The sequence below is a fragment of the Pseudoliparis swirei genome, chromosome 7, assembly GCF_029220125.1.
Source record: "Pseudoliparis swirei isolate HS2019 ecotype Mariana Trench chromosome 7, NWPU_hadal_v1, whole genome shotgun sequence".
NCBI lineage: Eukaryota > Metazoa > Chordata > Actinopteri > Perciformes > Liparidae > Pseudoliparis > Pseudoliparis swirei.
The window spans coordinates 26,048,687-26,071,167 of record NC_079394.1 but is presented as its reverse complement, the minus strand read 5'-3'; the positions used below and the strand labels follow the sequence as shown (position 1 = coordinate 26,071,167).

Genomic DNA, 22,481 nt, shown 5'->3' with positions numbered 1-22,481 from the left:
ACCAACGCAGACTGAAGAACAAACATCGCTGCGTGGTCCAGAATGATCTCAACATCTCATGCTCTCCAAAGGCGTATTTGTGAATATGACTGCGATGCCAGAGAAGCGACTGTAACTGCTCAATCAATACCAGCTGCCCATTGAAAGATTTTTTTTATTTTTTTTATGATATTATAAAACCACGACGAAGCAATAAAAGACCCACCGGACTTCTTTGAGTTGATTTACTTTAAGTGTTGGCAAACACATTAGTGTCTGGATTCATCGTAATGCCGCTGCTGGCTGATGAAACTTTGAACCTAGACTCGCCGTTACAGTTTATTTCTCGCTCCACGGCTGCCGCCCGATACCTGCAGCGGACGTGGCGTGAGGTGGCGTACCTGTCGTTGATGCTCCAGTTGAGGCAGAGGTTGAGGGAGCTGAGTTTGCGACATTTCCTCACCACCTCCATCACCGTCTCGTTGTTGAGCTCCGAGATGTGCCGCAGGTCCAGGACGTTCAGGTGCCGCAGCTACAGGAGGCAACACACACACACACACACACACACACGTCAGACAACGTCAGACATTTTTTGCAGTCAAAAAATAATACCAATGTGGGTTTTTTGGGGGGCAAAACTAGGTGGCGACCATCAGGAATACAAAATAATGTTAAATATGGATAAGGATAAGGATGTTTATTATCATTGTAAAAATATACAACGAAATTAAGTTGGCGACTCATCAGTCAGTACAGCAGCAACAGGTGAAAACATGTATTAAAACATTAAGACAGGACATTTCTAATTCAAAACAAGACAAGTAAAAATACATTTAAAACTAGAACGGGCACTCGGTAGAGCGCATACCTTCGCATGTCACAAGATTGGGCATTGAATTATGAACATTTTGGCATTAGTTGCATGCCAATTGGATAAACATTTACCGTGCTATGGTAAAAAGAAGATTTTGGACCTTTTCATAACCTTGACCTTGACCTTTGACCCAATCAATCCCAAAATCTAATCAAATGGTCCCCGGATAATAAGCAATCATCCCACCAAATTTCATGCGATTCGGTTTAATACTTTTTGACTTATGCGAATAACACGCATACAAATAAATAAATACACGGCGATCAAAACATAACCTTCCGCATTTTCAATGCGAAGGTAAAAAGAATAAATAAAACATAAAACACAGTTTTAAAAAAGTGTCGTCTAAATGAGTATTTTTGGTTGGGGTGATATAAATGTCTCCATTTGATGTGCTCGGAGATGCAATTACATATAAAGTAAAACCCAGCAGTGATACTTTATCTGTTTCACACAAACACAATATCCTGTCTGCTCACGAGGCAGCAGCTGATTTAAAAACATATTTTTTTTTTAAACAGGCAGAGCAATATTTGTTCCGCGGAAATAAACGCACGGTTTTGACGTATATCTGCAAGACAAGTGGATTAAACCTCTCTATGCGCCGAGTAAACTTGTGCAGCGCCACATATACAGGAACAAGAAGAAAGAAAAACAGCAGGAATGCAGAATGAAAGCCAACAAGGCGGAGAGAAGATGTCTTGCTGTTCCTGTTTATCATTCCGTGCCTGGTGTGAGGGGTTATGAGCCAATATGAGCATTCACGTTCCCCTCTACCGCTCATCTCCCGACTTCCAATAATCCCTCTTCCCGATCTGAATGCTTCATAAAGAGGGGGATTAGATTAATCCGCCAGTGAAAATCTCTACTTCCTGACGCACTCTCAGAAACCCGCTCGGGCCCAAATCACCCACTTCACCCAAGTCGCAGCGCAGGTGTGTCTTCTCTGATGCTCGGGACTATGCAAAGGCACAGGTGTGTGCACCCACATCTAAGCCCTCAAACACACACACACACACACACACACACACACACACTCTGGGGATGTGAGATAATGGAGGTATGATACTCCAGCCAGCCGCAAAGGGAGGCGGGGAGGTAAATGTCAGGGCCGAGGCTAAAGAGAAAACAAGCTTACGGTCGGTGTTAAGATCACCGAGCACTGCCGTCGGCTCCGGCGGCGGCGTGACGGATACCCGCCGGCGCGAGGACGCGCGGGGGGGCGGATGAGAGCCGAGGCTCGCACATGTAAACACTCCTCCCTGATCCTCCCCCACGCCCCGAGAGTCAAAACACACGGCGGAGAGGGCGCGATGCTGCACTGCGCCGAGGTCGTCACAAAGAAATTGCAATTAAATCAATGCGAGGCTTTCAGAAGCGTGACCTCGGTCCGGCCGCTCCATTCGTCTGTGTTCATTATGGAGCTTTCTTGTTGTTGTCGCTCGCTCGCTCTTGGACACACACCCCTTCTCTTCTGCTTTGGCAGGAGATAAACGTGAAACAGATTTGGTTCGTGGCAAACCCGCAGCCAATATGAAGTCACGACTTACGGACACGGATAATAAAAACACTCAAACAGCTGCAGAGGCAAAGGGTCCAGAACGCAGCAGTGGTCGTCAGAGACGTGAGGAACAATGAACAGGGGGAACCCGACGCGTGGATTAACAGACACGAACATGCAGTGTGTGTGTGTGTGTGTGTGAGACTTCTCTACTTATCTGTCTCGTGCCCATCTACTGTCCATCACTTATTTCCCCCTCTCCTCATCCCTCCATCTCTCTCTCTTTCCCCCTCTCCTCCTCCCTCCTCCCTCCATCTCTCTCTCTTTCCCCCTCTCCTCCTCCCTCCATCTCTCTCTTTCCCCCTCTCCTCCTCCCTCCATCTCTCTCTTTCCCCCTCTCCTCCTCCCTCCATCTCTCTCGCTCTCTTTCCCCCTCTCCTCCTCCCTCCATCTCTCTCTCTCCCCTCTCCTCCTCCCTCCATCTCTCTCTTTCCCCTTCTCCTCCTCCCTCCATCTCCCTCTCTCGCTCTCCTCCTCCCTCCATCTCTCTCTCTTTCCCCCTCTCCTCCTCCCTCCTCCATCCATCTCTCTCTCTTTCCCCCTCTCCTCCTCCCTCCATCTCTCTCTCTCGCTCTCTTTCCCCCTCTCCTCCTCCCTCCATCTCTCTCTCTCTTTCCCCCTCTCCTCCTCCCTCCATCTCTCTCTCGCTCTCTTTCCCCCTCTCCTCCTCCCTCCATCTCCCTCTCTCCCTCTCCTTCTCCCTCCATCTCTCTCTCGCTCTCTTTCCCCTTCTCCTCCTCCCTCCATCTCTCTCTCGCTCTCTTTCCCCCTCATAATCCCTCCATCTCTTGCTCTCTTTCCCCCTCTTCCTCCGCCATCCCTCTCTCGCTCTCTTTCCCTCTCCTCATCCCTCCATCTATCTAATTAACATAGACACGAACATGCAGTGTGTGCACGTGTGTGTGTGTGTGTGTGTGTGTGTGTGTGTGTGTGTGTGTGTGTGTGTGTGTGTGTGTGTGTGTGTGTGTGTGTGTGTGTGTGTGGTGGCATTGTTTGCACAACAACGGCATTGCAAAAATCTAAACTAATTGTGGTCTAAGTGACCAACGGACATCCACTCACGTCACACCGTCAACAAAAATAAATAAAACGCACTCAAGCATATATATATAGACACACACACACACACACACATCTGCCATTTTCATTCAGTTTTTAACGTTTATTTCGCCTGGAGTAAATTTTTAAAGCCCCGACATCAAAACTAGTATTTGTTCTTCAAATCCTCAAAAGTGCTTAGGTCTGCTGTAGTCGAATATCTACGACAACCAATAGAATCCGTCCCATTGATGTGGATAACCAATGGGAAACCAGGCCAACCGCTGTGAGTTTCCATTGGCTGAGAGTGTAGCTAGGTGGAAGAAAAGAAAAAAGTGAACATTTAGCAGATGTCTGCTTGAAAGAGAAGCGGCCGAGTCACGGCTCAGACTGTAACTCTGTTGATCCATCTGTGGGAAGAAAAGAAAAACACACACAGAAGAGAAAATAAATTCCACAAGACATCTGCCGAAAAAGAAAAATACCTCTCCGAATCCCTAAAAATGAGAAGTGGCACAAAAAGACAGCCTTTCGTTAATCAGTCACACCTCCAGAATGTGCCTGTGTTTGTTTTCTCGAACTTGACAGATTATCATAATCTGACTCATCGGTGAAGGTTTGAATGCCTCCGATCGTATTTCGTCATTTACACTCGTGATGCGGCTCTTTTTTTCTGCTACGAGAATAAACAGACGTGGAGGAGAAAGAAAAATGAAATGGGAGAGAAATTTCGGGGGGAGAAGGGAGCAGAGAGAGAGGGGGGGGGGGGATAGAGAGAATGAAAAGAGTGAGGAAAAAGAGCAACAGCAGAGCGAGAGCCGGGGATTTGGTGAGGGGTTCGGCAGGTTTTTCTCCTCGTTGGCTGAGTGCTGTATCCAGGCAGAGTTTGTCCCGTCTCCTCGGAGCTGGCAGCTACACCTGGATAATTATTCATGCTGTTCATAAAAACACTGAAACCTGCAGAATGCAGCTGCTGCGAGGCCAGAACTGAGAGCTGCTTTTATGAATATTCCAGCGCACACACAGTTTACTTGTTCTTGAGTGTTTCCATGTTGGGTCAATGTGTACGTCGACTCCGCAACAAAACGCACAAAAGATGAATTCAAAATTGAGATTTCGTAGAAAAAGATATGCTGGGTTCATAAACATAGAAATATTTTTAAAATAACACATTTGAAAACTACTTGGATAACAAAAATACGATAATAATAATGAAAATGATCGAAAGTTTGAATACTAGTACACTCTACTGTACATGTTGTAGCAAATACTAGCAAAGTACTTTTCTAATTCAATATGACAAGATGATACAAATGATCAAATCATAAATCGAGATATCGTGTTACACAATTACATCATCTTTATTGATAATAACGAGCACGTACCAACTCATACCAACATTTCTCAATTAAATGAAGTTCTCAATTAAAATTCTCAATTAAATGAGAAATGACTGAGTACTTCTTATTTGCAGAATTTAATTCGCACAAGAGTAACCATGTTTATATTTCAGATGTATTATTTAGTCACTGAATTACCAGAACACATGCTATATTGTGATATATTATTGAGATATGAAAAACAATATGATGAACGATTTTGGCAGTACTTTTACTCAAGCTAAATTATAGATTATGGATTTAGTATTATAAATGTGTTGTTTTCACAAACGAAAACATGCCCAAAAGGCCACATTAAATAATCATTAATACCAATGGCTCTCCTAATATTTGTCAAACTAAGGGAGTTGGCAAGTGACACGCCCTCCCTAACCTCACAGGAGTTGGGACTGTGTTAGCGCCAGAGGCTCAGTACCTCTTAAAAAGAAAAGCACTATGTTTCAACCAAGATGCAACCCATATTTATAAGTTTAAAACCAAGTTCAAGATACCCTGTGAATAGAACTCTTTGAATATATTTTGTACTACAGATCTGTTTGTTGGACGGAATTTATGATTGACTGACAACGTTGGTGAAGTGTTGCATGGTTGTTTTGATTTTTTTTGCTTCCTTATTTAGAATTATTTTCCTGCTTTAACATTTTTATTTTGGTGTTTTCTTATGGCCCTTTCTGGCCAGATGCATGGTTAATTTTTACTTTATTTTCATGTTGTATTATTATTATTATTATGCATTCTTACTTTCGAAGGTTGTATTTCTGTAAAAATACCTAAATAAAATATCAAGTATAAAAAATAAAAAATAATAATCCCAATGTCCCTCCTAGTATTTTGGGTGGTGAAATGCAGGCTAATTTAAAACCATCACCGAATCAACTAACCCGTCCTAAATTGTCATAAAAAAATTAATTAAAAAGCTACCTTTAGTTTTTTATTTAATTGGCCACTTGTGCAAATATATATATAGATATCTATATATCTATATATATATATAGTTAAGCCTTTGTATTCCTCTCGGAACATATATATCTATATATCTATATATATATAGATATATAGAGAGAGAGAGAGAGCAGGAAATGATTGCATTTTGCAGAATATGGATATGAATCAGACAGAACACATCACACCATAATGCAGCGAGAGGAGAAAAGCAATCACTTCAGATTGTTCCGGCGCTGGATGAGCAAACAGCCCTCTCAGTATTAAAGAGGATGTTTTCATTCAGTCCACATGAGCAGAGGAGTTGTGTGGACTCCCACCTGCTCCAATTAGAAGCCTCCCTCCAACGGGAAGAAACGAGAGCCCGGGGTCAGAGGTCAAACTCCAAAACGCCACTTTAAGTGAGAGAAGAATAACGGGCTGTTTCATAGGAACGCCGTCCTCCAGAGTTCAAGATCTGGAGAGGTTGATTGAACACTTTATTACATTATAGTGTGTGTTTGTGTGTGTGTGTGTGTGTGTGTGTACCTGTGACTACAGAGCTATAACTCTACCGGTGCTATTACTTAATTCATTTAAACAACGTCAAGCAAGCGTGATGCCAAACAGGAAGTGGAGGCCCGGTGGACCCCGTGCAGAGGATATGATGTCATGTTTGAACGCCGGGCACCAAGCGGCGGGAGGTCGCGGCTGTGACAGCTTTTTGGGGTTCGGAAAATACGAGCCGCTATTTCATTGCCGTGGTTCACTTATAACCGCACGGTGATTCATCGAGTCTCGCCGATGTCGAATATGCGTCCTACAGTGGGAAAGAAACACACGCATGTCTGTCTGGGGAACAGGGAAAGAAAAGAAAAGAAGCTTTTCAGCCGAACCAGCAGGCGTCGCGGTGGAAACTCTCCGTCCTCAGACGAGGAGACACGAAACCCTCCTCACAATGCAGGTGGAAACTTTAGACGGTCACTTTGAAGCGACATTCAAAGTCCTGAGCCGAGGAGTCACGGGGTGCCGCTCGGCCGTCCACGTGTGTTGGGAGGCCGACGCGAGACGGGGCGAGACGGGGTGAGGGAGGAAGGCGGGACAAATGGCAGCGGTGTCATTAGGTGAATACAAGTGCGCACTCATGCATACAGGGTTTTCTCCTCCTCTTCCATATCGGAGCGTCCCAGACAGTTCGGTCAGACGGGAGGAAGCTGTGTCGAGACATTCTGCGGTGCGGCGGGCCTGGATCACACGCTACCCCCCCCTCCCTCTCCCCGTCCCCCCCAGACAAACACTGATGAAGAAAAAAGCCGACACACATATAAATACAGAGAGGCCTGTGCAGACAGATTGATATGAATATTTGAAAAGGGGCCGCCGCAGAAGCTGGAAAGGCCACGAGTCACAAACACAGTCTGCATCAGTCACGGTGGGCTGATCCCCGTGTGTGTGTGTGTGTGTGTGTGTGTGTGTGTGTGTGTGTGTGTGTGTGTGTGTGTGTGTGAGACTTCTCTACTTATCTGTCTCGTGCCCATCTACTGTCCATCACTTATTTCCCGCTCTCCTCCTCCTCCCTCCATCTCTCTCTCTCTTTCCCCCTCTCCTCATCCCTCCATCTCTCTCTCGCTCTTTCCCCCTCTCCTCATCCCTCCATCTCTTGCTCTCTTTCCCCCTCTCCTCCTCCCTCCATCTCTCTCTCTCGCCCTCTTTCCCCCTCTCCTCCTCCCTCCATCTCTCTCGCTCTCTTTCCCCCTCTCCTCCTCCCTCCATATCTCTCTCTCGCCTCCTCCTCCTCCCTCCATCTCTCTCTCTTTCCCTCTCCTCTCCTCCATCTCTCTCGCTCTTTCCCCCTCTCCTCCTTCCATCTCTCGCTCTCTTCCCTCTCCTCCTCCCTCCATCTCTCTCCTCTCTTTCCTCTCCTCCTCCTCCATCTCCTCTCCATCTCTCTCATCTCTCTCTTCCCCTTCTCCTCCTCCCTCCATCTCCCTCTCTCCATCTCTCTCTCGCTCTATATCCCCTTCTCCTCCTCCCTCCATCTCCCTCTCTCGCTCTCCTCCTCCCTCCATCTCTCTCTCTTCCCCTCTCCTCCTCCCTCCTCTCTTTCCTCTTCCCTCCTCTCTCCTCCCTCCATCTCTCTCGCTCTCTTTCCCTCTCCTCCTCCTCCATCTCTCTCTCTCTCTTCCCTCTCCTCCTCCCTCCATCTCTCGCTCTCTTTCCCCCTCTCCTCCTCCCTCCATCTCCATCTCTCGCTCTCTTTCCCCCTCTCATAATCCCTCCATCTCTCGCTCTCTTTCCCCCTCTCCTCCTCCCTCCATCTCTTTCTCTCCTCTCCTCCTCTCCTCCATCTCCCCTCTCCTCCATCCCTCTCCATCTCTTCCTCCTCTCTCTCCTCCCTCCATCTCTCTCTCGCTCTCCTCCTCCCTCCATCTCTCTCGCTCTCTTTCCCCTTCTCCTCCTCCCTCCATCTCCCCCTCTCCATCTCTCTCTCGCTCTCCTCACAGTCTCTAATCCTGCATGTGTTGGTGTTGATAACAAACTCGGCGGCGAGGAGATAGAGAGCGTTGGTTTCTCTTCGCTGCTCTAAGCCAAATGACCACACACACACACACACACACACACACACACACACACACACACACACACACACACACACACACACACACACACACACACACACGGGAGTCGGTGTGACTGGATGAGAGTCACAGTGCAGTGACACTAGTTGGGCCATTAATGAGACATGATAGCCCCCCCCTCCCCTCCTCCCCCAGAGGTCAGAAACCTCTCTATCTCTGTCTGTCTCAGGGTTAAATGTCTCAGAGCCAAATGAATTATTCCTCAATTACTTTCTTGCAAAAGACACACATCCTCCTTCGGCCCTTCTCTGCTCATTATATTCACAAATCCCCCAATCTCCTCCATACAGCGCCGAGTAAAGTTATTATTATTACGATCCCGACTCATTCTGCGACCCCCACAACCCCATTACCTTTCTCCCTCCAAATCCCCTCCGCTCCTTTATCCTCTCCACCACCCCTTGAGACGCAACACACACACGTGGAAGTACACAGTCACACTCACACACACACATTTGTACATATGAAAAAAGGTACACACACACACACACACTTCCCTGGTGGCGAGAGAGGGGGGGGGGGGGGTTATCAGTTTGACACAGGGCACTGTGATTATGTATTTTCCGTGCCCCCGTCAGAGCGGGGGAGATAAGGGGCCGGCAGACTGCAGCAGAGCCAGACACCACTCACCCTACATGGGGAGGGAGGGGTGGAGGGGGTGGAGGAAGACCTGCAGCTTCACCTTTCCTTGTGTTTCACCACTTCAAAAGCGTTTGGACAAAATAAAACGGAAAGAACAGATGATGACTATTTCTTTTGTACGTTCATGTTTGGAAAAAAGTGCAGGTCCTCGCTGCTCCACGGAGCCGTCAGGATGGAAAGAACATACGATTCTGGTTATGAAATTAAATAGCTTCCCCAGAGCGTTATATTCGCTCATAAACATAATAGGAGAATGAGGTATTGCCCGTGATCCAATTCTGTCAAATTTGGAGAGCATTTATCAAAAGGGCCTAACTTCTCCTTTTTTTTCCCTGGGAAGAACAACAAAAGCACTGGAGCGGCACGGATGAATTAATCCACAGAACCCCAAATTAAGACCAGAAACCGCCACGTTCTGCACATCAGAGAGACACAGCGTGGCTATTACGATCTCCAAATATACCTCGTTTCATCTCTGACACATTCTTCAACAGCCTCGCCATTTGTTATGTCTTTGGCCTCCTCACTCTCTCTCTCTCTCTCTCAAGAGGGTGGGAACTTTCACACACACACACACACACACACAGGCATTTTGAGGCCCACAGGGCAGTGATAGGCTGACGTTTGAGAAAGGCATTGTGGGAAAGCATGACAAGCAAAGGGAAGCCATCAGTGGGACATCTAAAACTCGGCAAGTGAAGTCTCTCTGGCACTCGGCGCCGCTCTCAAACACTCAACTCTGATAGAGCCGACCTTGGATTTAATCACTACCAGAAGAAGAGAGCGCCGCTTGACGGGAAGATGGAAGGACGGGGGTGTGTGTGGGGGGGGGGGGTCACAGACACACACAAAAACACAAGAACCGCAAGAGTAAAAGACAGAATAAGAGAGTGACAATGACCAAAAGCACAAAACGAGTGGACCGAGAAGAAAGTAGACGTGAACAGGTAACGACGCGGTTCAAAGAGGTGGATAACGACTCCATTAGTTGTGGCCGAGGCGGCTCGAGAGGCAAGAGGGGGAGAGAGTGTTACCATTTCCTCAAACGCACATCTCTTGGGCTTTCCATGTCTGACTTTATGGCGAAGAACCAAATTAGTACAGCGGGACTAATCTCGTACAGGACCACGAGAAAACACATACAAAGTCCACAAATGAGCTGCAGAGGGAGAGCGAAAAGCTGTCGGACACCCGCAGAGCGACGCGGCCTCGGGGTGTGACAAGCCTCATCGGCAAAGCCAACATTAAAGTCAAGCGCTCGGAGGCAGCTTTGAGCTTCCGGAGAGAAAAAAGAAAAAGAAACGCCAGAAGAGACGACATTAGCCGCGTGTCCGCTCTTTAACCCTCCTGTTACCTTTAGGGTCAATTTGACCCCATTCAATGTTTAACGTCGGTGTTCTTTGGGGTCAATTTGACCCCAGGCTGTTTTTCACTGTGTCAAACATATCAGAAATATCAACTTTTTATATATATTTAAAGGGCTATTTAGGTAGTCAACAAACAAACATAAAGTACCTCACACTTAAACTTGGGAAACAATATTCATTCTAATAATTTTCTGGAGGTTTTAATTGCTGGGGTCAAATTGACCCCGAGGGTCAAATATGCTAGTAAATGTGAAGGTAACAGGAGGGTTACAAATCATCTGTTTTTTGGGGGTTTTGACACTTGACCCCGTGTGGCCAATGTTTTGATTTCCACCCAGTAAGGCAAGCTTGTTTTCAGATTAGCAGGCTTTACGCTCTCAGCCGGCGGAAATCCTGATTGTTCCCTTTTAGTCGCTAATGAGACGATGATTTATCCAACGCCGCCTGGCTACAAATATTGAGCGGCGTCGCACATCAGTCGCGCCCAGGGTTGGAAAACACTGGAAACCCATTAGAGGAGCATACACGCCGCAGCGCTACTCCACGGACCATCTGCATCGAACTCGGCACCGCAGGTGGCCTCTTCCAACCGTCGGCTCACTTGATTAAGAAAATACGACTTGAATTGATTTCCTCCTACCCTAATTTGTGAGAAGTCGTGGTGTATACATTTTAAAAAAGAAAAAAAGAAAAAAAATACCAATCTGAAATGAGTGTGCCACGTGAGCGAAGTTAATGCAAGTCATGGATTTTCTTCCCTTTTTTTCCTGGTGGTAGTTGAATAGCAAGTGTGGAGGTTGGGAAGATTATCAGAGAGAGAGAGAGAGAGAGAGAAAAGAGCAATCGAGGTAGAAACGGAGTGGGAGTGAGTGTGTAGTAATGGAACAAGAGAGGAGCGCTTCGGTCCTGGAATCGCAGGCAGGTCCACGGAGTCATCAGAAATGCAACGATTCCAAGCGCACGAGGTTATTATTTTCAATCGACACAGGATGGGACCAAGGAATCAACTGCTAAACGAGATAATTACTGTGGGAGATTATGGAGTGAAGGAGAGAGGTGTGGGGGGGGGGGGGGGGGGGGGCACGGAGATGGAGATGGAGAGGGACTCGGGAGATGACGGAAACAAAAAGATCAACCTGAGCAGACAAAATAAATGTGGTTCAAGTCTTACCCTCGAAACACGTCTGTCCCGTCTGGAGTGACGATGGCCAACGCCTCCGTATGTTAGGAACCCAAAACACGTCTTTAAGGGGCTGATTGGGTGTGGCTTACATTTACCACCTTTCTATTTGTCTTGATGTTCTATAGGATTTATTTATATAAGCACATTAAAAAAATGTAATCCTTTAAATAGTAACCTGACTCGTGCCTTTGCTGACCTCCAGTGGATTAACTTCTCGCCTCGCTGCAGTGGTGTAGAAGTGAACCACGAGGTCACTACGCCACTGCCCTGTTGAGACTCCGCCCACTGATGAGACTCCGCCCACTCCTCCTCTCTACCTCCATCTGCCTGATGGATCGTGGAGGTCTCCATCGTGGAATATGCCCACTACGAACTATTCATACACTCTGTCATATTCATTGAATGTGTTTTAACGTGTTGTGCTAAACTCGATGCCATTCATCAGATGTAAATTGGTTTGGTGTGGGTCGCCTACTTTTGGAGATATTGGCCTTCTTCCGATTGGACGATGTGGCACTAAGACTCGGGGCGGGACCATTTAGTCCGATTATATATGGAGGGGTGAGATGGCGCTGGTGGTGAGACGCATTTTTGATTTTGGGGAGGTGTACAGTAGACTTTTATAACTTTATAGAGGAACGGTTGCATTGGATTGCATTGAAAGTTGCGTTTTGCAAATTACGCAGTGTAATATCTAGAGCGTTTCTGTTTGTTATTTTTGTTGTAGTAAGTTAGTCAAGACGTAAATATGATATGATAAGATTCCGTATGCATCTGATATCTCATCTGGCTAAATTCGTAACATTTTTTGTGTTTTTTTTTTTAAAAAGCAAAGCAAAACATTACAAAAATATATGTATTTTTCCGATAAATCAAGAAATACATGTCTAAAATATGATCGGATGAATCAACTGGCTCGTCTGAACCCCCCTAAAACTTTCTCTTGGTTAATACTGTAATAAATAATAATGAGGTGTGCTCGCCTGTGCGTGTGGGCCGGTGTGTAAGCGTCCACCTCCAGGTATGCAAATGCTGTTATGACTGGCTGACTTCATTACTGTCTGTCTACAACACACTGGCCAAGGTCAGTGGAGGCTGCAGAGATGATAGGGGGCCAAACCCATGAGCACAAATTAATCTGCTGTTTAATCTAATAATGCAGCGGGGCATCGGGTGTCTCAGTCCTATTAACACAACTGTAATTGCATTGGAGGAGGAATGGATGCACGCAGCCCACAAGGGTACGCTCACACTGGCGTGTACACCCGAGTTCATCAAACACAAATCCAATTGTATTACACAGGCACACACGTGCGTGGAAAAACCATGCACAGGTGGACACACACACACACACACACACACGCAAGCGTTCGGAAACGAATGAAATGAGAAGTGCGGTGCTTACCGGTTGAATTCAATCCGGGTACTGTCGCCATGGGAGAGTGTGTGTGTGTGTGTGTGTGTGTGTGCGTGTCCATGTTTGTATGGCACAGAAACAAGTTAAAACCGCGGCGGCCTGCTCATTAGCATGGTAATATCCAAACGGCGGGGAGTCGTCGGAAGCGGCAGCATATTCTAAGGATTTATCTCATTAGGCTTTCATGAGGTTTTAAAGTTAACACCAAATAACTTCAAAACGGAGTCGGAGATAAAACACACAGCGACGTCCAGAGTTCACTCTCCAAAAGTTAATTCCCCCCCCGTCGAGTAAAATCATGTCACGCCTGTCGAACTTCAGTCGACGTTTCCTGATACAAGTGATCCCTTCGAGAGAGCTGCTGGAGTCGACTGGTTGTTGCCCGTGCCGGAGGAACGGCGGCATCTTCGCTTTCGCCGTGGAGTCAACGCACGGTTTGAGTTCTCGTAATTGGGCCCAAACGGCCGAGGCTTACCGCAGCAAGGTGGATGACTCCCTGGGAGGTCACCGGGCATCCCATGAAGCCGACGAACTGCAGCTCGGGGCAGTGCTCTGCGACGGCTCGCACGGACCGGTCGGTGACCTGGACAACGGAAAAGCAGAGCGGAGAAGGTTTAGAGTCGTCGCCCGGGTAAGAGAGCGCTTTATTGTCATCGGTAAAAAAATAAAAAACAGTTGTGATTATTATTTCTCAAGAGGTTCATGTTGTTCTTTGTAAGTGAACTCAATACAGGTTGAATATGTGTGGATATACATATGGGACGTACGTGTGTGTGTGTGTGTGTGTGTGTGTGTGTGTGTGTGTGTGTGTGTGTGTGTGTGTGTGTGTGTGTGTGTGTGTGTGTGTGTGTGTGTGTGTGTGTGTGTGTGTAGGACCGCGGAAGGAGGAGAGAACCAGGAGGATACCGGGGAAAACAGTGTGGGCGTCGGCCTCATCCTTCCACTAACATCTCATAATGGATCAGAGATCAACAGGGAAGCAGAACATCTCCTCCTCCTCCTCCTCCTCCTCCTCCTCCTCCTCCTCCTCCTCCTCGTCACACTCTACACTGCAACAATATGTGGGACAGTGTGTGTCCTCTCTAAAGGCTTCCTCTGTGCCTCCTCAAACTCTTTGTCAATCACAGACACAATAAGATGCAAAGAAAAGAGACAGAAGCGTGATTAATCGGGAAAATAAAGGAAAACAAACATCAAAGAGCATTAGAGAACTCTTTTTCTATGCATGCTTGTCAAAGTCTTCAATGCTTCTTTAGTAAATTCACAACAACAACAACAAATATATGCGAAATGCACTCTAACCAGTGACGGATGCATACAAAGCACCAAATATTTGAAAAAGTCCGTCAGAGTGGAATCTAAATGAAACACGATGAAACACAGAGAGACATTCGAATGAGACGTCTCAAGAAGACGAGGGCTGGAGAAGTAAAGGAGGCTAACTGTAAGATGCAATATCGACAGTGTGTCGCAGTAAGGTCATCGGTTTGTCTTCTGTGAGTCGTCCAGTCCAGTTCAGTTCGTCACACATTAGAACGCTTATAAAAAGTTGTGGATAGTACCTGGAACCGTTTTTAAAATATGACCTCGGTCAAGGCTTCAAGCGTGCTGAGTTAAAACACAGCAGCCACCGCTTGCTCAGAGGGAATCGACACATGGCCGCAGTTTTATACAACCACGGTACTGTCAGCAGAGAAGGCAGTATGGACTCTACGTATGGCGCGTCGTGTACTATGCTGGGCACTTCGTGTACTCGAGGCGCTGATGAAATGGATCCGATGACTGGCCCATTGAAGACGATGTTTCACGTGGCGATGCTAAGCCAATCGTCTGAGAATCCCGTCTGCAGTCGAGACACGGCAGAGGGAAGAGGACCAGGAACCGAGAGGGAGTGGAACGGAGCCCAGGAAACACGGCATTGCGAAAGGAGGAAGGAAACGCAAACCACTTCTGCACAGTGAAAGGAAACTCGATGTCTGGAATCTGTCGGTAGACTCGCCGTCGACTTCTAGAAATGTCGAATACGACTCTTCAGATCGATGACAATCGAGTCAAAGGGACGGCGGGGGAAAAGCTTCTGTGGTTTCCTCACTCGGTCTGAAAAGACGATTCATCCCCGCGTCCCTTCACGACCGATGTGATATCCCGCGTGCTTATTGGTTGCGGGCGATGAGTGCAGCCCTCTCTTTAGCCCCGTCCTTTTAGAGCAACGCCTTTTGGGTTGAACCCTTTGGTCTCGATGCTCGCGGACGTCACGCGGTGAGCAGACAGCCGGGGACAAAAAGACATTCTCCCCGCCTCACTTCTGCTCAGCCTGAGCCCGGCGTGCTCACAGATCCATTTGACGCCCCACCTAGTAACACTGATTACACGACTATTTGTAAGCCCGGCTCCTCACTGATTACTGGACTTGTTCATACACCTCACTCTCTCTCTCTCCCCCCCCCCCCCCCCCCGTTTAGGGCTACCTTAAAGGTTACTGAGTCGAGGCGGAGGAAGATGAAACGCCCGGAGAGACAGCCGGGGGGAAAGAGAAGTCCCGAAAAGGAAGAACGAGGTGTCCACTCGTCTTTTGCCGAGTCGCGTGGCGTGAAGCTTATCTGGTGTAAGACACCTCTTATACCTCAAAGGTACACTACCGTTCAAAAGTTTGGGGTCACTTAGAAATGTCTTTATTTTTCAAAGAAAAGCACTGTTTTTTCAATAAAGATAACATTAATCAAAAATACACACTATACATTGTTAATGTGGTAAATGACGATTCTAGGTGGAAACGTCTGGTTTCTAATGAAATATCTCCATAGGTGTATAGAGGCCCATTTCCATCAACTATCACTCCAGTGTTCTAATGGTACATTGTGTTTGCTAATCGCCTTAGAAGACTAATGTCTGATTAGAAAACCCTTGTGCAATTATGTTAGCACAGCTGAAAACAGTTATGCTGGTGATATAAGCTATACAACGGGCCTTCCTTTGAGCTTGAAGTTTGAAGAACAAAATTAATACTTCAAATATTAATCATTATTTCTAACCTTGTCAATGTCTTGACTATATTTTCTATGAAATGTTCAATTCATTTATAAATAAAAGTGTGAGTTTTCATGGAAGACACGAAATTGTCTGGGTGACCCCAAACTTTTGAACGGTAGTGTACGTTTCTCACCGCATCAGAATAAAGACAAAGTGCTTGTAAAGAGGTTCAAAGAGGAACGTGCCTGTGAGTGCCCCTCCTGTCACAGGTGAGGTAACAGGTGTTGAGGTGTAATGTAGCGAAGAACAAGGAGTGAGAGAACGAGGTCCGCAAACGAAAAGTTATCGTGTGTGATGTTGTAACTTGAGGGGCTTCGATGCTTCGTAGCAATGCCCAGCTTTGTGAATGGCAATGTCGGTTGATCGGCCTTCTACTGGTACCAAGAGCTGAGAGTGTAGATGAGCGGGTGTGGTCACCTCGACGGCCCACATTGGTTTGTGGACCAGGCTTTTGAAGCCTTTAGTTTGGCTTTTTTGGGGGGGGGGAACGAGATGTGGCACACGAGGGTGGAGCTAAGTATAAGCAAAGCTGAATAAGGCGAGCAAAATGTTACGATTGACTTTCTGATGACACACTGGGAAAGGTTTCCAGCTCACAAACCAGACTAAATCTCAAGGTAGCCACGCCCTAAAGCGTACCCTGGGACCGTCATTTACTGAATGAACATCACACTGTGTTAAAGAAAGGTTCGGACCCAGCACGTAACTCCCTGCGGTCAGATGCGATTAACCGAAGGCGAGTCAGCGCTCTCGCTCTGAGACCCTGATGCATTATGGAACCTGATCCGCCGGGCCGGGTTGGAGACCGGGCAGAAGAGTAGAGCCGAGTCTGAAGCTTCGAAGAAAATATATAAATATAGCCTCCAGAAGGACCGGAGCTGAGCAGCTGAAGTGTGGCCCCCAACACGGCCTCAGCTCAAAAAAAACATCAAGAAAAACATTTTCGGGTTGACTACCAGCAGAATCAAATCCTTAAATCAGAACCGCCTGTGAGAGAAGCTCACGAATCACAGCAGAGACCACCCCCAGACTCGTCTTTCATACTCGTGTTGACGCCGCAAGAGTGTGCGTCTTCGTGTGTGTGTGTGTGTGTGTGTGTGTGCTTGTGTGCGAAAGCAGAGGAACCGTTACACATCTACAGTAACTCTCAGCAGGTGAGAGGAGTGAAGAAATACAATTCCACCGGAGCAGAACAGGCCATAAGGGCATGTACCGTATCAGATTACGTTTGTGCGTGTGTGTGTGCGTGTGTGTGTGTGCGTGTGTGTGTGTGGCCATATGAGTTTGTAACCAAGATTTGTCTCCAACCCACAAACACAGAAAAAGAAACCGTCCCACATTTCTTTTTGCCCCCCCCCCCCCTCCCTCAACCTCTCATGGACTTTGATTTAAAAACATGAAAAGAGATATGCCAGGGCTTTGGAGAGAGGCCTCACCGCCTTTTAGAAGGGATCTGGTTTAATGGCCTCTGGGTGAAGGAGGTAAGGAAAGCAGGAGGGGAATAAAGTGGGCAATGGTGGAAAAGCTGCAGTCATAAAGATAGCCTTTGTGTGTGCGCGTGTGTGGTAATTGTTGAGAGTGCTGTGGTAGCAGAATGGTGTAATGCTGTATGTGAGTGTGGTTTTTGTCTGGCTGTGTGTCCTCACTAAACACCGGGCAGCACCCAGGGGCCACGTCTCGTCCAATCAGGGCATTCAAGCTTGTCAATCGCACGTGTGAAGGAAAGACATAGTGTGTGTGTGAGGGGGGGACATCGTGCCGTTCATCCCGCCCATTGGGTTTACACTCCGGCCCTTTCACTGGAAACGGTCGGATTCTCACTAACAAGAGAAGGCATTCATCATTAATTGGGTTCTTTCTTTCTTTAATTTTCTTCTTTGTGAGTAGTCTGCCCACACACACACACACACACACACACACACACACTTTCAGGTGAAGCTGGTTCCATCAGCGAGAGAGAAGGCAGGGACTGTGTGGGGGACAGGCACACTGTCGTTTGTCTACGTGTGAAACTGTGATACACAATCGCATGAACACAAACCCACGCACAAACTAATTCATGCTGCACACACACACACACACACACACACACACACACACAAGTAAAACCCTGCAGAACTTTTTACTTTCATTGCCGACCGGGGTTGGTCGATCCTCGTTAGACCTCCCATCCAGCTGTGGCTGACCGGACAAAAAAAAAAATTTAAAAACAGAGCGAGAGGGAGCTGAGAAATGTCGACATCCAGGATGCGCTCGCCTAAGTTGAAGTTCACTCGCTGCCAGCCGCCATTTGTCACTCAGACGAGAGTCGGCAGCATCGCGGAGTTGCTGAGCTTGGAGGATTTACCGAATGTTTAACAGTGTGGAAAAATGTTGTCATCTGGACCGAAGAGAGGACGCAGAGAGACACAAGCGTCGACCTCCAAGTCGTCCAAGATGTTTGATTTGTTTCATGCATATATTTTGGTATTTGTATCGTGCCGTGTATTTAAAACACGCTGTGGAGCCTTCTCAAAGTTATGGATCGAAATCAACGCAACACAGTTGATGAGAGAGCGGCTGCGTTGCGTTGAGGCGAGGTGTAACTTTTTTTACCCAGAGTTCTCTGCATCAGATAGATAGATACTTTATTAATCCCCAAGGGGAAATGTGTCGTCACAGTAGCAGCACCAATAAACTAAACACACGAGAATAAATATAATAAAATATAAAAAACAGGGATGAAAGATAGAGATGTATACAAGTAAAATATAAAATACAAAATGAAGTAAATATGTATATAAAATGAAACATATATGTATATATATATATACACACACACAAACAAATATAATACAATCACTGTGCAAAGTATACAAAGTAAAATATAAAATACAAATAAAATATATATCTATATATATATATAGAATATAGAATAGAATATACACTTTTATTAATCCCCAAGGGGAAATTAGTTCTCTGCATTTAACCCATCCTTAGTTATTAAGGAGCAGTGGGCTGCGGTGAAGCGCCAGAAGCAACTGGGGGTTCAGTGCCTTGCTCAAGGACACTTCGACTTGCAACTAATGGGGAGAGCGGGGATCGAACCCACAACCCTGCGGTTGCAGGACGGCCCTCTTACCCCACTGAGCTAAAGCCGCCCAAAAATATACACAACATATATGCATACACAAATATAATACTAATGACTGCAGTGTAAAATTAAATTAAATATAGACAGTGTGCAAAATGCAAAGTGTGTGTATGTGTGTAGTGTCATTGAAATGTGTGAAGTGCAGATCAACATAGTGTAAATTCAACATAGTGTAAATCAGCATCCCCATTTAGGTAACAGCCCATTGAAATGACGGTGTGTGTGTGTGTGTGTGTGTGTGTGTGTGTGTGTGTGTGTGTTTGTTAGGAGGGGGAGTTATGTATTACAAGGAGCTATTGATGAAGAAACCCTACAAACTAATAAGAGAGGAAAAGAATAAAAGCTTCCCGTCACAGCGACGCCTCGAGTCATCGCCCCCGTTTGAATCAGAGATGCTCACAGAGACAAAGATGCCGACAATCAGGCCACTGGATATCATATCTTTATGAAAGCTCTCGGTCACTGAATCACCCCGAGCAATTTGACAGATTTTCAATATCTGCAATCTCACAGATTTCCAGTATTACTCATAAACAAGGACGCCGACTCCGGGCCTTCGAGGTGCAAATTGAAGTGGGGACGATTTTCATCAAATTTCTGTTCATTCCGAGGTAATCATTTCCCCCATAAACACTCTCTTAGGGGTGATACCGTACTGCAGTGGGCTCATCACAGCCTTGGAACAAAACACACAGAAACTTAGATGCACACTCATAAAGTCGCACACGCACGCACACACACAACTTTGCCTCTTTTTAAAGAGCTCGGATGGGCTGTATTGACGCTAAGGACTGGTGATCTGGCAAAAAAACCGAAATGAATACTTATCATCCTCTGTAATATCCGATGCCTGGAGACAAAAAGCAACATGGAAAGTCATAAAGTTTTACTACAGTGAGGAGGAGAGTCTCTTTACTGCGCTGATGAGCGGGCACTGGGCACTAAGTGCGGGGCGGCGAGGATCGATCCGAAAGGCATCGAGATCTCAATCGGCAGGAAAACGAGGATGCGAGGAGGCAAGGAGGCAAGGATGCAAGGATGCGAGAATGCCCGAGCCATTCGACCCCACGCAGGCACGAAACCATTCAGCCCAGACAGATGTGACGATGCTCTTCTCCAGCTGTGTTTTCCTTTGCAAAACGGGGGGGGGGGGGGGTCGTCATATTTATGAGACGGGATGAGAGGGATGGAGGGGTGATGGGGGGGGGGGTTGGGAGACGAGAGAGAGGAGGGAATGAGAGATTTGCAATCTCTTCATGTTAACATAATGTAACTTCTAGTCTTCAGTGAATTGCTTTGGCTCGGCAGCCTCTTCCGTGCCAGTAAATCCTGTCTGAATATGCATGTGACAGACGGGCGGAGCGACGGGCCGGGCCAGCCACACAAGAGCAATCCGATCTTATTAGAGGTCTGACGGGATGAGAGCTCCGAATCACCGGCATCCAATCAATCAATCTAATTAACCGAGCTTTATGAACAGCGGGCCGAGCCGAGGAAGAATCCGCCGACACGCAGATTAATAACGATTACTGAATACACGGAGACGCATTCTATTAACGATCCGTCTTCGCGGCCCGTCCGCCGGCTTTGCATTCAGAAAGTCACTGCGTTGCGGGAAATCCTCCGAAAACGTATTAAGAGTTGTTGGTTTTTTTTCTTCTCCGTCGAGTCCTCAAAGTAAATGAAACGGCGTCCCCGAAGAATTAATTTTAGTTTAATGAAGCGTGACGTTCTGAGAGCGCTTCGGTGCTTCGGAGTCAGTATATAATTGTGCTACGATCATGTCGAAAGGTTGTTGTTTAGTTTTTTTGTTGACCGGACATTATGAAACCCCTCAGCCGAACTGGTTTACATGTTGAACTGTGTGTGTGTGTGTGTGTGTGTGTGTGTGTGTGTGTGTGTCAAGTCCTCCCACCAAGCAGACCTTTAACCAGCAGCAGGGGCCTGAATGTGTGTGTTGTTACCGTGACCAATTGCCAGCGATGACATCACCGCTCCCTCACCACTCGACTGCCGGCATTTTGTTTGGTAAACGACGAGAGCCTCCGAGGTTTTAATATGATGCAACGGACAAGTCTGTCGCTCTCTCCATTTCTCTCTCTCTCTCTCTCTGCATCTTTTTTCTTTGTCTCTCTCTCTTAGCCGTTGTCCGGCTCGTTATTTTTGTGGGGCTAGAAAAAGAGCACAGAGGGTAAAACGTGTAAAAAAAACAAAGCAAGTAAAAGGCCACGCTCGCGCACTTTTTTTTACACCGAAAATCTGCTAACTGAGGGTCAGCTCGAGGCGAGACGAATAAGTGGTACTCAGTGATATTGAAAAGACTCTTTCTCAGGCCAGTGAAGAGCATTGTAGAAGACAGCGTTGTAATGTGCATGTGGCCGCAGCCGATTGTGGTTTTCTTCATCGGTATAATCATTATTTTCTTGATTAACTGATGAATTGCTTTGTCTATTCGTCCATCGTGATTGAAAAATAGCCCAAAAGCCCAGATATTGACTGAACCATCATTTAGCACTCAAAGAAGCTGGAACCAATATATATATATAGATAGATAGATCTATATATCTAAATATAGATATATCGATATATATATATATAGATATATATATATATATATGTTGATATATATAATATATGTTTGCTGAAAAAAACCTGCACAGGGATTCTTCCCATATCTCCAATGTGGGAAAAAAAGACCAAAAAGCCACGAAATTATGTGTAAGGCTCACTGTATATTTTTCAAAAATCGAAGCTAGCTCTGACAGTGTTTGAAAAATGAAAGTCCCGGGATCAATAGATCCACTTTTCTCCAGCTGTGGCCATCTCAGTCACACACAAAAAAAGAGAGAAGAAGAAGAAATCCATGAAGAACTTTTCCCACGTCTCAAACACAGTGACTGCTGCCCACTGAGCACCAACGACTGCATTGCCTGGACAACACGCAGCATTTTATAGGCATTTTCTTTTTATGTAAATCAATTAACGTGCCATCTCCGGATGCACGCGCGTCTCCGCCTCGCGCGCACTTGTCGAGCAATCTCGTCTCGTTGTCATCAGCCTCGATGATGCCGGGGAGGACCGGCGTCTGCGCGGGCGATCGCCGAAGTGATTGATCGCCTCACTCCGACGCTCCCCTCTCGACTGAAAATGACCTGTCATTTAGGCGGGCAGCTTAAGCCCCCCCCCCCCATCCCCCAGAGGAGCCGCACACGTGCAATATCGTCAAGATGTGTAATCGCACGTACAAGTGCACGCCGGCGGGGGGGGGGGGGGTCGAGTGTCGGCTCCACGACATCG

At 46.6% G+C, this 22,481-nt stretch overlaps 1 protein-coding gene across 1 annotated transcript in view; it reads right to left on the bottom strand.

The window, feature by feature from the left end:
• Positions 1 to 22,481, bottom strand: part of fbxl17 (F-box and leucine-rich repeat protein 17) — a 217,129-nt gene that overhangs the window by 131,922 nt on the left and 62,726 nt on the right. The window contains exons 7-8 of the mRNA XM_056418213.1: positions 13,497 to 13,604; positions 381 to 511 (exon numbers count right to left, since the gene is read on the bottom strand). Coding sequence (XP_056274188.1) covers positions 381 to 511; positions 13,497 to 13,604 — 239 coding nt within the window. The remainder of the gene's footprint in view (positions 1 to 380; positions 512 to 13,496; positions 13,605 to 22,481) is intronic.